At 38.4% G+C, this 16,771-nt stretch overlaps 1 protein-coding gene across 3 annotated transcripts in view; it reads right to left on the reverse strand.

Moving 5' to 3' along the window:
* The window catches only part of CPNE4 (copine 4), a 176,114-nt gene that overhangs the window by 84,955 nt on the left and 74,388 nt on the right, over window positions 1–16,771 (reverse strand). For all 3 annotated transcript variants that reach the window (XM_031553961.1, XM_019616561.2, XM_019616559.2), the window contains exons 3-6: window positions 14,792–14,863; window positions 10,512–10,586; window positions 5,019–5,102; window positions 4,039–4,128 (exon numbers count right to left, since the gene is read on the reverse strand). In XM_031553961.1, the coding sequence (XP_031409821.1) occupies window positions 4,039–4,128; window positions 5,019–5,102; window positions 10,512–10,586; window positions 14,792–14,863 (321 nt within the window). The remainder of the gene's footprint in view (window positions 1–4,038; window positions 4,129–5,018; window positions 5,103–10,511; window positions 10,587–14,791; window positions 14,864–16,771) is intronic.

The following is a 16,771-nucleotide window of genomic DNA, read 5'->3' on the forward strand; positions in this document are numbered from 1 at the left end:
TTTTTTACTTCAGTGCATACATGAATTGTCTGCACTGTTAGCATTAAGGAAGTTATGATTGGCACTGAAGTGTGACTGGACTTCTCGGAAGGTTTCAATGTCTGGGAAGAAAAGCTCAGTAGGTTCATAAATCTAATATAGCTTTTTCATAATAAAACCTAGAGCAGCAATAATTGCAATAAAGTTTTAGAAGGCATCCTGAGGGGAATAAAAAAATAACTGCTCTCTTCATTACAGCTAAATAAAGCAAAATTACTTTTTCCTTTTTTTTATACTGCCCATAAGGAATCCAAATTAACAGACTCTGCAGAAGATGATGGCAAAAGACTTTTGACAGAGACCTTAATTATCAGCTGCTTTGATTTTTGTGACCTTGCACATCTTATCTTTCTAAACAGACATTTTAAATACGGAAGTTTCAGATGCCCAGACAGTATAAAGGCTGCTTTGGGCACAACTCTAACAAAGGGCAAACTTCTGTAAGTTAAACTGACTTGTTATAGTGTATTTTTGCAGTGTTAATCCAAACTCCTTACGACGTGAATCCAACCACTAAGCTCAGTATCCATGCAATTTCAGTAGCAGAAATGAAAGGGCAAAGTTTCAGAGCTGCAGACAGCCTAGAGGGGCATGCATGTTGGACACTGGAGAGTCAAGGGCAGCGGGCGGTGTAATCCATCTGTTGTTGAGAAGGCTACTTCTGTTTGCAGAATTCCCGCAAACGGCTATTTCCCTTCAAGAGTTTCTGTTGCCTCCTAAAGCCTTAACTTAGATTATGCCTTCCAGAGTATACCAGAAGGAAATTGCAGGTATGGGTTCATGATTATCCAGCCTCATGCAATTACTGCTCACCATGAGCAGGCAATCCTTGCTAGAAGCCGAAGCTCAGCACAGCAGCTGGAATACACAAATGTTAATTATGGCAGAGGGAATTCTTGTAACATTTACAAGTAACATATGCTATATACTTTATGCAGTGAAACAAAACATCTAAAGTCAAATCTTCACAAATACGGTAGTGCAAAGATTGTAATGCTCTGTCAGTGTAAATCAAAATACAAACATTCAGACAGCACAAAACTCATCACAGACATTTCTCCTCTCCGATTCTCATTATTTACATTTTTTTGTCCTTGCTACCATCAAATTCCTAAGTTATGGTCTGCATAGAAAGCAGACAAAATTGCCATCTGACAAATACTATATGCTATCTGTCAAACCCAAGTTATTTTGGAGCCTGCTCTACCATAGCAGCCTTATCTTATGCCCACCACAAGGTATAATGGCCTGAATTTGAAATAAGCTTCCAGCTTGATTATTATCTTACAGCCACAATTAATTGTAAAGTATTTCTGCATAGCAGAATCTGGTGCAAAGCCTACTAGTTTTAACTTTCCTGTGAAAATGTGAGCTGTAGCCTTAGGCAAACATCCAGACATCTAAATCATGGCCTGTAAACACTTACATACTCAAATGAAAACACCAACTAACAAAAGAAAACCCCAACATACATCCTGCAGAATCAGACTATTTTGAAAACTGTCAATAAATTTGTAAGATCCAACTTGGTTTCATTTTCACCTTATCCATTCCCTTCATTCACTTTCCCCTGTCTTCTTTACTGGCAGTCATAAAGGACTATTCTCATTTCTCTTCACCCTATCTTTTGACAGTATCACCTGCAAACGAATTCAACTGCTGTCTCTCTACTCATGGCTCAAAGATCTCCCCCTTTATTTCCAGACCCATCTTTCCTGTCCAAGCTGAAATCTTATCCCTTATATTACCTTTCACCTCAATCTCAAAGATATTAAAGCACATTTCTACCTTTAAATCACATCTCTCTATCCTTATGGACTTATTATTGCCATGACATTCTAGGCATCACATTTCATTTGCATCTCCTTCTAGAATTTCTCATCTAAGTGATTTAAAGGCCACATATACACAAGCTTCTTTGAATGACGGAAATAGGGTCTATCTCCCGTTCCAAACCTTTACAGTCACACTACTAATGGATGTTACTTGTTCCAATTTAGGATACTTTATGCATAAGCTGCTTCCATCAGTGGCTTGCCCTTCTCTAGTAGATCAAAGAGTTGCTCAGCCTTTCCAAGTCTTTCAGAGTTCATTCTGTTCAAAAGCAGTAGCTCAGCTCCCATCCCTACCAAAGCTATGAAGGGAACTCAGTGTCCAAACAAGCAGCCATGCTGCTTTCTCCAGCACTTCCCTTATGTCAGGAAGTAACAACCTAGTCCTCAAAGACGCCAGTGGTGCTCACAGTCCTTGATTCTCCTTTAAATCCCTCATATCAGTCACGTTACTACATCTAGAGGATAGCTGCTTCCCACACCCGCATCCCCGAGAACTATATTGATTATACAACACAGAACAATTTGCTTGTTTTCTGCGCCTCAGGCAGTAGCTTGTAGATATTTATTCTATTCCATTAATTTAGAAAATTGCAGCCTCCCAAGACAAAGTCATTATCCTGACATCTCACATTACTGTCATTCTACAGATGCTACAATAAATAACTCCTACACACTTCTTCGTTTGTGTTAGAAATCCTCTTTAGCCAATACTGTTAATTTTGCTTGCAGTTTATAAAAGAGACTGAGATGTGAGGAGAAGAACAGCCTCCATCTCATCTTCTGCAGCTCTGTTCCAATCCTGCTGAGCATGCCAAATACAAATGGTTTGACCATTTACCAACTAAGAGAATGATGGAAAGATCTGCTGCATATGCTTCCCTGTACCACCTGAGGTACTTCCAGCATCTCAGATGCACCCATCACAAACACCTTGCTCTGGCCTCCTAAGAGTCCCACACTCCAACAAGTCTACCTTTTATTTTTCCTTGTTACATCTCCTATTCTTCCCTCAGACTTCCTCACACTTTTGGTACTTCTTTTGTCCTGGGACTCATGTTCTTTGCTAAGAACTATCACAAAGGACACAAAAAAATACATAAAAATACTATTCATTTCTGTGTCTTCCTTGTGCATCCCCTGCTATACAAATGTATACATACAAGCATTGTGTTTGTATCAATATTGTTCCACAACAACAATACTGATTTTGTGAAGTCATAAATCACAATCAGCATAGCCAGTATAAATTTAGACACTCATAGGACTACTTTTTATCTTTTCCATGCATTCATGGAATGCACTGCAACATGAGGAGACCACGCATTTTATTATTTTTTTTCCTATCAGCACAGCACATCCTATGGTATGTAATAAGTTAAAAATGACAGCATCATTTCTGAACATTTATACAATTGTAGAATGTAAGAAGGTCTGCAGAAAGAAGGATCAGTTTTGTTAGAAACCTCAGTATGATTAACAAAAATGGTATTTTTGTGTCTGGTGTTCTCCCACCAGGTCCAAGAGGCTAAACAGATACTGGGGACAGTTCCCCTTGTTACATTTACAAACATTTTTTAATTTTTAGAGTTTAGTATTAGCCTTAAACCTGGTTAGAAGAATAGAAAAAAATTATTCACACATGATTTAATCTAAATTATCCGCAAGAAGATTTTTTTCTATATAGAGCTCTGAGTGCTCAACTCTCAGTGTTTCTGGTAGCACTGTCATTACTATGGCATATGCCTTTCTGTGGCCATCCCATTTTTCATATATGTTAACTGAGTTCATTAATAAGCGTTTCATTTACAGAGTGTCTCCAACCAGAAAAGCAAGGGAAGAGTAAATAAAATGGCGTCAGGGCTGAAATTTCTCTTGAGTATATGTTCACCAGTTAAATGGTGCTGGGTTCAAATTATCCAACTGATTGGCAAAAACAATCCCATTATTTCTCTAAGGTACTCTAAGAACAGTAGAGCATAATCTGCTGATTACAGAGGATTATCAGTTCTCTGCATCCTTAATTTGATTGTGTTAATCATAAAACAGCCGTGTGATCATCTTGATTGCCAGAGGGCAGAGCAGAATAGCAATTTTCAATTGAAAAAGGCAGACAAAGTCCTGTTTTCTGAGTAAAACAATTCAGAAAGTAGGAACTGTTTCTTACCTTTAGCCTACGATCCTGGTCTCCGCTGCACAGAGAATTTACAGACACTTTAAAGGTCTTCCAGGCTGGATTTAAGTTATTCATCACAACCTGAAAGTGAAAAGAAATAAAGAGAACCCTTAACATTTGCACATTTCTGAACAGAATGCTAGCAGCCACAATTTTCAAAACAGTGTGTTCACCATAAAGACAAGCAAGTAGAGAACAGCTGGAGGTTAGCAGAAGAACATACACGGGATATTTGCCCTGGAGCAACCTGCAGTTTCCAACAGATCTGTTCCGGAAAGCCCCAAAAAGGTGCACAACTGAGAAACGGGCCTCACACACTACAGAGATTGCCCCAGCACTGCCATATCATGTAGGGGTGCAACTCACAGAAGAAAGGTTGTGAGATACATCCCTGAACTGGAAGGTATGGAAGAGATGCAAGCCTGGGCAATCAGGATAGGCAGTATCAACTTATGAATACATCATCTTCCTTGGTAGAAGACTTTATGAAATCCGTAATAAGCAGGACTCATAACCCCAAATACCTGCCACAGCTCTTTTTAAGACAGTGCCAGTCATTGTCCTGGAAGCAATAAAAGCACTGAGGCACAAGAAACAAATATAAAGAAATCAGATTACAAATCTTTCAAACATAGCAGGCTAGGAGAGGTGGAGTTGATGAAACATACTATCAATAGGAAATTCTGATTCGGTCTGTAGCATGGTTTGGGCTAAATACAATCTTTATAAATACTGACTTATACACAGAGTATCTGCCAGTTCAATTAATCTTTGGCTTCAGTACTATCTTCTCTTACTCTCATGTGAGGAAGTCAATGCCCATTAGTCAATAATTGCGCAAGAGATAGAAGTGTTTTTAAACATAGGTGCTTGGAATATATATATATATATATTTAATAGCAGGAGCATAAACTGTACTACATGATAGCCTATCTATGTCCTTGGAAAGGAAACACAACCCTATTCCTTACCTCAGTCCTGTGAACAAGTTGTTGGGTTGCATCATCATTCATCCGGAAAATCTCCAGAAAGGGATCAGATTTGCTGAAAAAATCCTAAAATAAAACATAGGACAAGTTACTCTTGAGAATTCTTTTTCTTTTAGACTTTCAGGCATACTGCACCTGTGCTTTCCTGACTGCTAATGAAAAAACAGCAACAGTGTGATTTTAGTGAAATCTCCCAGTGTCCCTCAGCAATATTTCACTCCACAAGGACTTCCATGGCACTCAGTTACTCAATCTTGGCAGGCACAAGGGTAAAATCACACTTCACAGGTTTTTTTGCCTTCTTACCCCCACTCCAGATTGCTGAGCTTTATCTCCTTCACTGATCTAGCATGTTTCTTTCTACTTCCAAACCTGTTTGGTCTTTTGACTTACCATGCAGTGTCCTGTGTAGCATACTCTATAGTGGCACTGAATGTAATGCTACTTTCCCACCCTCTCTGAATGAAGTTAATGGGGCTGGACGTCATGCTGCTACCAGTTAACACAAGTATTGGCAAAATGGATTAGAGAAGGTTAGAAAAGTTAAGTCCCCTTCAGAATGTGAAAACTTAAACCACGTAAAAGGAGAAAGAACAGGGAAATGCAAAAAAAAAAAATAAATTATTTGTACCTCTATCAAATAAATCTGTGATAGGCATTTGGGCTCACACTTTCATTGTACCATTGTGCACCTGTTTCGTTCTGCAATCATCTAGTAAGTCAAAACATTCATACACAATCCTAAATTAATTGGTCTTCTGTGGTATACCCTCAATGTGGCCATAGCCTCTTATGTTTCAACAATACCTTTTTTTTTTTTTTACACGAGCTGGCTCTGTTGAAGAAGTGTCACTGGGCATTTGATCTCCACAGCTGGAGCAAAAAGCCAGCTAATTCATATCATTAACTGTGCCGTGCTCAAAGAGATGGGCCCAAATGGACTCCATTTTCTGCAGTTTTGACTCTCACCTTCATTTTCTTCTTCAAAAGAGCCACAAGATTAACTTTATGCATACAGATAGTATTCTCTGCATGCCACATACCAAACAAAACATCTCAGCATCAACGTGGGGAAGTGAGGAATTCTAGTTTTGTGGTGTTTCTACAGAAGTGTAAATACAAAAATGCTTGTAATATGCACTGTTCTACCATTTTCTCCTCACAAAATGCCCTTCATACTTATTTTTGTCTAGACAGATAGCCACTGGGAGGAGCTTTGAATAAAACGTTAGTCAAATTCTGGGTACAACATTTTGGTCAAACTTGTTTTTGGAACTTTGTTACTATTTCCTAAGGGCAAAGCAAGGAAAGAAATCAGAGCTTTGAAAAGGGAAATCAGAACTTCAATGTCTGGGGAAGGAGATGAATCTCTAAGAATCGTGAAGACTTGGGCAAGAGTCATGCAACCTGTAGTCTTTTCCATGCCATCAAAATGAGACTTATCAATGTCGTTGTGCTCATAGTATTGTTCTGTGAGTGCTTTCTTTTTCTACAAGAGAAAAGGCAACAGTGTGTTTAAAAACTACCGCAAAGTAATTATGTGTGTATTTGTTAAATTTCATCGCACAGAGCTCTAACTAACAAAGCCATATGTTGGCCCATTTGTTCCAATTACATAGTTGCAATGCACTTCATGTAAGAGTGTGTAGAACCAGCACAACACCCTGCACAAATTCAGTGCTTCCAGAGTTTGACTTGAGGCTCTGATGTAGATTTAGCACGTGGGCTGATTTCAATGCTTGAAAATTTTTGTTTTTTTAAAGAGCTTTGGTGATCAAACTGTGACAGGTTACTACTGCACGGAAGAGAGTGAGGCAGCTGGTTTAATTCTATTGACACCAAAATGCAGAATGCATAGGATTAAAAAAGACTGAGGTGCTTCTTTGCATTCATAAGCGTATTGTTTAAGACTGAGTGACAGCTTAGCGTTTAGCAGATTCTTTATGAAATGCAAGTTTGAAGAAAAAGGTTATCTGAAAGAAAACAACTCAAAGTGATATATCCAAAGAACGAATCCTGCAGTGCAGAATCTTCAGAACAGGAAAGGGTTTTGTGAGAAAACTCAAAATATTCATTCTCAGCTGAATATCATGAAAACTGACACAGAAAACATCAGCGTAAGAAATGCAATTTTTAATACCTGCTTTTAATAAACAAGGCAATATCATCTAAAGGAAAAAAAATTACTACTGACAATAGCTTCTGTCACCCCTGCTCAATGCAAAAAACAAAGCTTACTTCCTTCTAGAATCAAGGTATAAACCAAAACTTTTTCAGTATCAAAGATGCCTGGTAACGACTCAAAACTGATATGCTGAATTATGACTTTTTTTTAATTCAGCTATAGCATAGTTAGCATTTTCAATAAATTTTGGTTGTTCTGCTAAATCTACCAGCTTTGCTTTATCTCACAAGAGCATCTTTTTTAAGAAAAATAGCAGCAATGAAAGTTGTTTTGATATTTTAATAATGCTTACATGATTAATATAATGCATGTGGTAGTGGTAAAATGCACATTGTCACTTCAGTATGTGCACACAATCATAACATCAATACATGGCTTGTACTTCAAAAATGTACCTACTTCTTTTTCTGAGCACTTATTTGCATGATGTTTTGATACGCTCATTTTCAGAGCAAAACACTTCTTAAAGCCCAGGATTACAGGTTAAGATCTCCCAGAAAAGGACTGAAACATCCAGAAGACACTGATCAGTTTTGAAAATGCATCAGTATCAAGACACAGCTTTTAAGAATTTCTTTGCTGCTTCAGCACCAAGGAAATACATAAAAAGTGGCAGTAGCTTTTACTTTGCAGACATTTGCTGGAGTATCTCAGGCCATGATAACTGCCTCTCTTAGAAGAGCAAAAGCAGTCTGACTGCCTCACTGCTCCTAATTTATTACAGCTATCATAAACATGTAGCTGCTTGTTACGGTAATTGTGACACAGCTATTAATGCAATAGAACCTTTTCAAAAGTTATTGTTCCTCTATGAAGTGTTCTCAGCGGATCTCTCAAAACAAAGACGTGCCACCTGAGCTGACTGGGCATGAAAATACAGTTATACCTTCCAAACAAGTACTGCAATAAAACTATAACCTCTATCTCTGCAAAGTCAGTTAACTAAAGGAAGCCTTCTTACCGTGACTTTTTATAATTTTACATTGAATGTTTCAGCCACCTCCTCAGGAAAATCGAGGCTTTATCTGTTTTATGGTGCCTCTAAAACTCTTGCAGCTTTATATGGAGGGAGTAAAAAACAAACAAATGTATACTGCCTGTGAAATTATACAAGCAAATTTTGTTTAATCTGCCAAAAATGTGTTGGTCACATTTTTGTGTTGGTCACCTCATTTGTTCGAGGACCACAATCTGGATTGTCTTTTGAGGAGTTTTCCTTTAAAGAGTTGAAGAAAAATATTCTTGTCCCTTCAAGAAACCACTAATAGTAATAGATGGGAAGAAATTCTTTACCCTTTAAGCACATTCAGAGCCTTCTCCCACGCTTTCCTTTACTCCTCATTTGTGAAGAAAAGGATTCACATTGTCTTGTGTCAATCCCACAGACACCAGTGCAGGAAAACCTGAGGTGACAGAGGTGATCCTGTGCAGCACTGTGAGCTCCCTGCCCAGGTCTTCACTCCCCTGAGTAGGGACAGGCATGCAATGCCTTGCTTAGGATTTCACCAGATGGGCTCTTGTCCATTCTCTGATGTCTTTCTTGGACATTTATGTGACTTTGGAATACGCAAGCTTTTTCACCAATTAAAATAATTTCAAACTTTGCAATTGTGCAACTTAAAGAATTTCAAATCTTAGTGATTACTAACAGTGTTTTGCATCTACTGACATCTAAATTCATTCAGGGCCATATCCAAAGTCATAGCCTCTTCTTATAAATGAAGACAGCTAAATTTCAGCCAGGTTTAGAGACATGTCTAGCTGGAGCAAACGGAAAGATTCATTTCAACTGTAAGAGGATTTCAGCCATTTTCATCAGCTGAAGACAGGAGTTTTGATTCAAATAACAGATGAAGAGTCATGCAGATGATACAGGATTGTTTTTTAGTAGATAAAGCCCACCTTGACTAAACATGTTAGAATGGCAAAAGTGATCATGCTTTGCAGTATTTCTGAATGATCCTCCTTCACTTAACTCTGTAAGTATTTCAACCATACTCCAAAGCTATTGCCCAAAAAACGGTGGAGTAGTTTTGAAGCACACTCTGGCAAAGTTCTTTTAGTGAATATCAACAATAGCCTACAGAAATCATAATATTACATTTTACATCTGGGGAAAAGCAATGAGCAAATGAAATTTTATTACGTTGTACACATCTTTTCCTTTTTGTAGATGTGACACTGTATGGAACAGCAAAAGCTTGTGTGCAGCTTTTGAAATCAGGTCTAAAGATGGCTATCTTTAGACAAGGTTGTTAAATCTCTGCCTAAATAAATTATATGATTCAGAAACACTAAGAGTTCAGTAACTCTGAAGGAAGAAGTAATTCATCTTTCAAAAGAGAAAAAAATTAGGGTTCTGATCATTTATGATTGCTGAGCAAAGATTGAATCCTGAGCAAAGTAATGTTATTTACCTGTTGTAAATAAATTCCAGTACTATTAATCATTCTCTGCTTGCCTGAGTTTTCTTTGCAGTTTGCAAATCTGATATATGTATCCAAAAGCGCTCTGATAGATTTGATCTTAAGCTACAAATCAAATTTTTACAACTACATGCTCAGAGTATCAGAAGAGTTAAAATTTTGTACCGGGCTACCATATATTTCTAATTGAAAGTAGCTTCATACATAGGAGGGGTCTATTAGAAAATAGTGGATACTGTGATCCACTACAACACTAATTGTCTGGTCTTCAATTATACATAAAGCCTTATTATCTGAAAGAGGGTTATGGTCTTTTGACACTTATTAATTAAAAAGATATTCTTCAGGTTACTTCAAATAATTGTGCCTTCTAGTACAGTTAAATTACAAACACTGTGCCTTACAAGCACTCACCTGGATTTCCTGGACTGTACTGCTTGAGGCGTATTTTCAAAAAGATATTTTTTATAATGAAGAGTAATATCTTAGTTAGTGGAGAGTTTTCTTACTGAAGAAGGTGAGCTATGTTTTTAACTTTATTTTAAAGCGCTTGCTTCAACTGTATCATTTTTGACTACTTATAGAAAGCTCAGTTCTCTAAGCACTCCTGATCTGTGGCATTTTAAGTAATTAAACTGTCTTGGTTATAGCATAATTAAATTGTCTTGGTTTTAATTAGATTCCCTTGAGGTTTTTTTTAATTACTTCACAACTTAAGGAAAGCTTCACTGTGAACATCGATCTGAAATCTCTGATGTGTTTAATAATATAAGGCAAAAAATTTCTGTAGGTGAAAATCTCATCAAATTACATTTGCAGGCACTCTTTTACATCTTTCGGTAAGGTTAATAACATGCAGCTTACCTTGTCATCCAATTTCCGTGCACTGAATGAAAGTTCAACGTAGTCGTCATTGCCAGACAATTCCTCAGCTATCACCTAAACGGAGAGCTACATTTGAGTTTTGCATGGTGTAATGAAAATGGAGAAAGACATAATTTCCCAATGTGAAGACTATAGACCCCATTATGAAACTAAAGCACAGTTAATATGTTTCTCTTTGCAATAAGAAAGGGCTAATAGCACTCAGTGAACCCCTTACTCAGTTAATGGGGGGCAACACATTAAGATTCCAAAACGGAATCATTTTTCATTAGATGACAATGTCTTATCAATATTTGTCAATGAACAGACCTCCACATCCCTCAGTAATCCCTTTCATCTGATAAAGTACTTTTTCTTAGATGGGACAGTGGAGAATTCCACTTAGTTTCACATTATCCAGGAGAAGAAAAGAACAACTATATGTGAGTTGGATTATTTGTGTCTAAAGCTAGATAAGTGGAAAAAGTAGTGAAGTCACTTGCCACAAATTACAATGAAAGGCACATTTACAGTAGGAGAGTTCTCCTGGTGTAGTTTTACTTCAATAGCTATGTTTGCAAAATCATTTATTGTAGAGTCAGAAGGGAGTAACACTAAATTAACATACTGTGGGTCTTTCAGATACATAAGCTCTACTGATAATAATGTCCATCACTGTGCTATTCAGTGTTGTTAAAAAAAACAAAATACTATAGCATTTCTCATGACTAGCCCATTAAAATGCTTCAGTGCAGAGAAGATATTAACTTAAATAAAACTGTGGTATATCACTAAAAAACATTCTTTGAAGCAAACCACATTATTTTCAATTTGCTATTTCCTTGCCCTGCATGTTCTCCCTGCATATCACATTATAAAAAGAAAACAAAATCAAAAACAAACAAACAAAAAAACCCCCATGTTTCCTAAGAATACATGTCTGGCATGTAGCCCACAGGTATGCCCACAATGGAGCAGGGACACCCCCAGTGGGACTGTAGCCTGTGGGTAAGCCCATGACAGAGTAGAGAAAATGAATAAGCAGGAGGTAGCAGGGGGCTAAACACAGTAAGAAGCAATGAATGGCAAAACAGAAATCTCTGTGCTCTGATCCTTACCTTCTGCACCATACTTTCCCTCACCAAAGCAGCAGAGCTAACGTGTTGAAAACAAGGGGAACAGAGACCATGAAAAGAGCAGATGTGTCCGTACTGAGGTTAATTTCCAGGAAGTGGGAAGGAAAGGTGTTTTCCCTAAGAGTTTATTCTATTTGCTTCTCAGCATCCCCAAGAAGTAATTAGAATGTTATGTTAAGTGGCAATGAATTAAATTAAGCAGAATTTCACGAGTCATGAGTATTTTGGCTGTGACAGCTCACAGTAATGAACGGTGGCATTTCCTCACACCAAATATTCACATGTAGCCATTTAGGGACACAAATGCCTAACTGCATTAAAGTAAAATCCTACTGGTGCATATGAGTAATTTACCTGTTCCACGCAAATTTGAACTTGTTGAAAGTTTGGCCCACAGAATCTGACACAACATTTCTCTTCCACATTAGTCTGGTGGCTTAAAAAATACTATACAGCAAAAAACTACTAGCACCCTGGGACTTGCACACAGTTTTGCAAGTGTTTTTAACAAAAAATAGTGAACCTTTCCTGTAAAGGTTGACAGACTTCTAACTGGAGAAACTGAGAGAGGTTCTCTTTTTTTCCAAATGCCACACAATAAAAATGAACTGATGAGATATTATACAGCCTATGGTCTAAGAAAATTCTAGCAAACCAGGCTTGAGGCAGGCAATTCAGAATTCCATGAAAAACTCAAAATTCACATGCTTGGAAACTAGGCTTTGACAAACAGGTGGCATGTACCTCAGGATTAGAAATAATTCTGACTCATCAATTTCCACTTACTCTGCTCAGACAGCAAGTTCTTCTCACAGCAATCTTTGTCTGAGTTCAGTTTTCTCTCACTGGAGTAAAGTCAGCCTGCTCTTTAGAACCAAAGGCCAGAAGCCAAGGTAGCTTGGACTGCTTGCTGTTCTGTTACCATTTCCACTCAGAGGGAAAGATAAAAACTGTTTGCAGACTATGAGAGCTCCCTTTTTCCATTTGGACCATCTGGCTCATCTCTGTTGCGGGTGCCGGATCACCTCAGCTTACTTAGAGTAAGGTCTTCAGTTCTTCAGACTCATTTCTTATCTCTAATTCCAATTATATTGTATTACATTGTATTACAATGTGTGTTATCCTGCATTCTGATATCTTATTTAGTAAATTAGTTTGTTTCTCCTCAGATCATTGCTTATCTCCCTACACTTTTCCTCTTCCCTTTCCTGTGGCGTGGGTCTGTGGGTCCCCCCATCCTGTCAGTCACAGAACCGTTCTGAACAAGCCTGTACACCACTTGTTTAGAGACCACTAATTCTTGCCAGAAGATTCTACTAGGAAGTTTAGTTATTTTAGTTGAACTAGAGACTAAACTTATTAGTGTCCCTCATGGAACAGGAGGATATCTAATAGATCGCAGGGATGGATGAGGTAAAGTGTGCCCCAATAATCTCAGTAGGCAAAAACATCAGTTTTTTTAGAGAGCAAAACTCGCTCCTACCTCTGTTCAGACAGGATCCTGGGAGATTCCTTTGCAGTCCCAGAATAAGTATAGGCGTTGTACTTGGGCTGGAATAATCCCAGGTATTTATACAGGCTGGGGGAAGAGCTCCTTGAGAGCAGTCCTGTGGAAAAGGACTTGGGAGTCCTGGTGGATGAGAAGCTGGACGTGAGCCAGCAGTGTGTGCTTGCAGCCCAGAAGGCCAACTGTGTTCTGGGCTGGGGCCCCCAGCAGAAGAAAAGTGCAGAGCTCTTGGAGCGGGTCCAGAGGAGGACCACTAAGATGATCAGAAGGCTGGGGCCCCTCTCCTATGAGGAAAGGTTGAGGGAACTGGGCTTGTTTAGCTTGGAGAAAAGAAGGCTCCAGGGAGACCTCATTGCGGCCTTCCAGTACTTGAAGGGAGAATATAAAAAGGAGGGGGACAGGCTGTTTACAAGGGTGGATAGTGATAGGACAAGGGGGAATGGTTTTAAACTGAGACAGGGGAGGTTTAGGTTAGATATTAGAAGGAAGTTTTTCACACAGAGGGTGGTGACAGACCGGAACAGGTTGCCCAAGGAGGCTGTGGATGCCCCATCCCTTGAGGCATTCAAGGCCAGGCTGGATGTGGCTCTGGGCAGCCTGGTCTGGTGGTTGGTGACCCTGCACATAGCAGGGGGTTGGAACTAGATGAGCATTTTGGTTCTTTTCAACCCATGCCATTCTATGAATAAAAATGGGTTTCATCTTACATATTTAAGAAAATCTCTTCCCAGTCATAGACCAAGAAAGACATCTAAGAAAGAAAATTCCCTGGGCTCTTAGAAAGCACCGTTTCTCACATTCTGCTCTCCACTGTGGCTGAAGGCATGAAAAAAATATCTGAACAATCAAGCCAAAAGAAACCCATCTGACTAATTGTAAATCAAGGAAGAAAATCCTTCTCATCCCCATGAAGCAATTGTGCAGAATATTTTGATATAATCTGTCTTAATGCAGAGCTGCAAATGTCACAAGCATGCTATGTTCAGTGCAGACAAGCTGGCAAAGAGAAAGATGAAAGAGAAGTAGTACACTGATTTTCAGACCTCAAGACATACATGGGGCTCCTATAATTGTCCAGTCTGCAATTGCATCACAACAGATCTAAAATAGCAAATATCGTAAAACATCTGCATTTGGTGTTGGGTTGTGTGTGTCAGTGTGCTGTAATTTTTTTAAAGACACTGTAAAAAGTCCAAAGGCCTAGAAACATCAAGTCTCTTCACCATTCCAATTAGAACCATGGAAGAATTTTATATTTAATTTTATAAGGAATATTTGTGATGCTGTTCATACACAATATCATAAATGCAGTTAAAAGCGAGTTAAAATGAGTTTCTGAGGATTTGAGAGCTTTAGATAAGAGTGATAAAGCAGTAAGACTTTCTCGTTGTCATCAAAGTATCTTAGAAGCAATAGTAGTAAATGTTATGGCTTTTGTACAAATCATGTATTATTTCTTGCCATTTCGTTATAGGAAGTATTTGTCAGAAACAGTAGAAGTAATCTTTTTAATAAACCAATTGACTTCTTAGTCAAGGATTATTCTGGTGTCTTAGAATAATACTTTTAGGCAGAATTAGTCCCATTAGCTGCCTTTAAGCAACAGGAAAATAAAAGTGTATTTAAGACTGGCTTACTGTTATAGATGACTTCCCTGCTGTGTTCCCATGTTTGAGTAAGGACTTGGAGAGTTTCCTCTGAGAAACAATCTGTGCAAAAACAAAAGAGAAAAAATTAGAATCTACAATAAACACACAGGTAATTTTGATTTCTGTTTTATTTTGTATGAAAGTGTTGCCTTAATCCACAATTAGAGTCCTTGCATAGAAAAACCACTGCTGAGGAAAATTTCCCCAGGAAGCCTGCAGTTAGGATGCAGTGGGGTCAAGCTGAATGGGAAGAACACTATTTGATGAGTAGAACAGAATAGCAGAAACTGCGTGTCAATCTTCCAGAATTTGCTTTCATCTATCATGGGGGCAACAAGGGAGTAGCTGCATACAATGAATCTATCAGACTTGCCAACCCTCCTCCCCCCATCTATTTTTATAGGAAACTGAAAATCATTTCAAAGAGAACACAATTATTTTACTTCAAAACATCAACTATTCCAAACCCAGAAGCAGGCTGCCTTCCCCATAGGTTTAGTTCCAAAAGTCATCTCCTCTTTTTATCAGGTACCAAATCTCCTCTGCAACTCAGCACTGTAAATTAGCTTGTCCACCAACCAATTTGCAAATATACCTAAAAAAGTGTTAGTATAGTAGTACAGACAAAATATATTGTTTCCTATTATAACAATCATTAAATTTCCATAACAATCTTTCAACATTTTAAACTAGATCTGTAAAAACACTAGAAAATGGAAAAACCTTAAAGCTACACATAATTTACCAACTTTTCTACAGTTGATGTCCCAGTATGTTAGGTCTCTCCTTTCTTCCTCTCTAAAAAGTCAATGCTAACTTAAAACTATTCCCTTCTTCCTTTTTTTTTAATTAGTGTTATTTTTAATGCAACAACACTGGAACAGGATTTTGCCACATGCTGCACAGAAACTGAGCAAAAGAGTTGTTTCTCTTCTATGAAAGACCCCAGGGTTTGGAGCATAGCTTTATACCTTGAGTAGTCCTTTTCCACATCCAATATTACTTGGGCAGCTTAACCTGAATGGCAAATCTATAACACTGCAAATAAAATGATCTATAGAGATCTTTGGCAAAATATGCAGAAATACTCTTTGTAAGAATATTTCCCTCATCAAGGGAGAAGAACTGCTTCAGGCAATTTGTTGTAATCCTGGGCATTGCACACATTTCAGCAATAAGCCAGGTCAATAAGCAGCAGCCAGAATTGAAATGGCGTGTAACACAAAATCACAGGCAGCCAAAAACGTGCTATGAGTAGGAGCAAACAGGATATAAATTTTGGACTAACATTCCCATGGGGAATCATCAATTTTCTGAACAGAAATGTGGAAATAGCACCTCAGATTTTACTGAGCTTGTGTCCTCATGCAGGCAGCAGGGGAGAAACAAGTTTTAGAAGAGCTTTAAATATGAAACAAGAGGGTTAGCACAGAGCTGGAGGGGATTCCTCCAGAATCACTGTGTCCAGCTCCCCAGTCCTAATGCAGGACCTGCTGTAGCTGGGTCAGCTGTACCTGACAGATGTATCTCAGATATCTGGAGGCAGAGAAACACTCTTCTCTGGCAATTAACTGCAGTACTCATTATCTTCACTGTAAATATATTTTCCTATGAGCTAACCTGTTTCTCTAATTAAAGCCCATTATTTCTGTCTAATGCACCATGAATGGTAAGAGCCTTCTCCCCTTTCTCATTAAGGCATTCTTTATTTCTGAAGGCTAATATCGCATCTCCACAGTCTTCTCTACACTGCAGAACCCAACTATGTCCCATTTCTCCTTTCTGTCCATATTTTGTAGGTCTGGAACCATCATCAGTGCTCTCTGCTGAGCCGTCACCAGCAGGTCAATGTCCTACTCTTAGAAAAATGCTCAAAACTGAATATAAAACTAGAGATCCTATGCAAGAAGAGCTTCTCGTGTTGCAAGCTCCTACCAATTTACTCTAGGATTGCATTTCCCTTTTTTT

The sequence above is a fragment of the Meleagris gallopavo genome, chromosome 6 (genome assembly GCF_000146605.3).
Source record: "Meleagris gallopavo isolate NT-WF06-2002-E0010 breed Aviagen turkey brand Nicholas breeding stock chromosome 6, Turkey_5.1, whole genome shotgun sequence".
Taxonomy (NCBI): domain Eukaryota; kingdom Metazoa; phylum Chordata; class Aves; order Galliformes; family Phasianidae; genus Meleagris; species Meleagris gallopavo.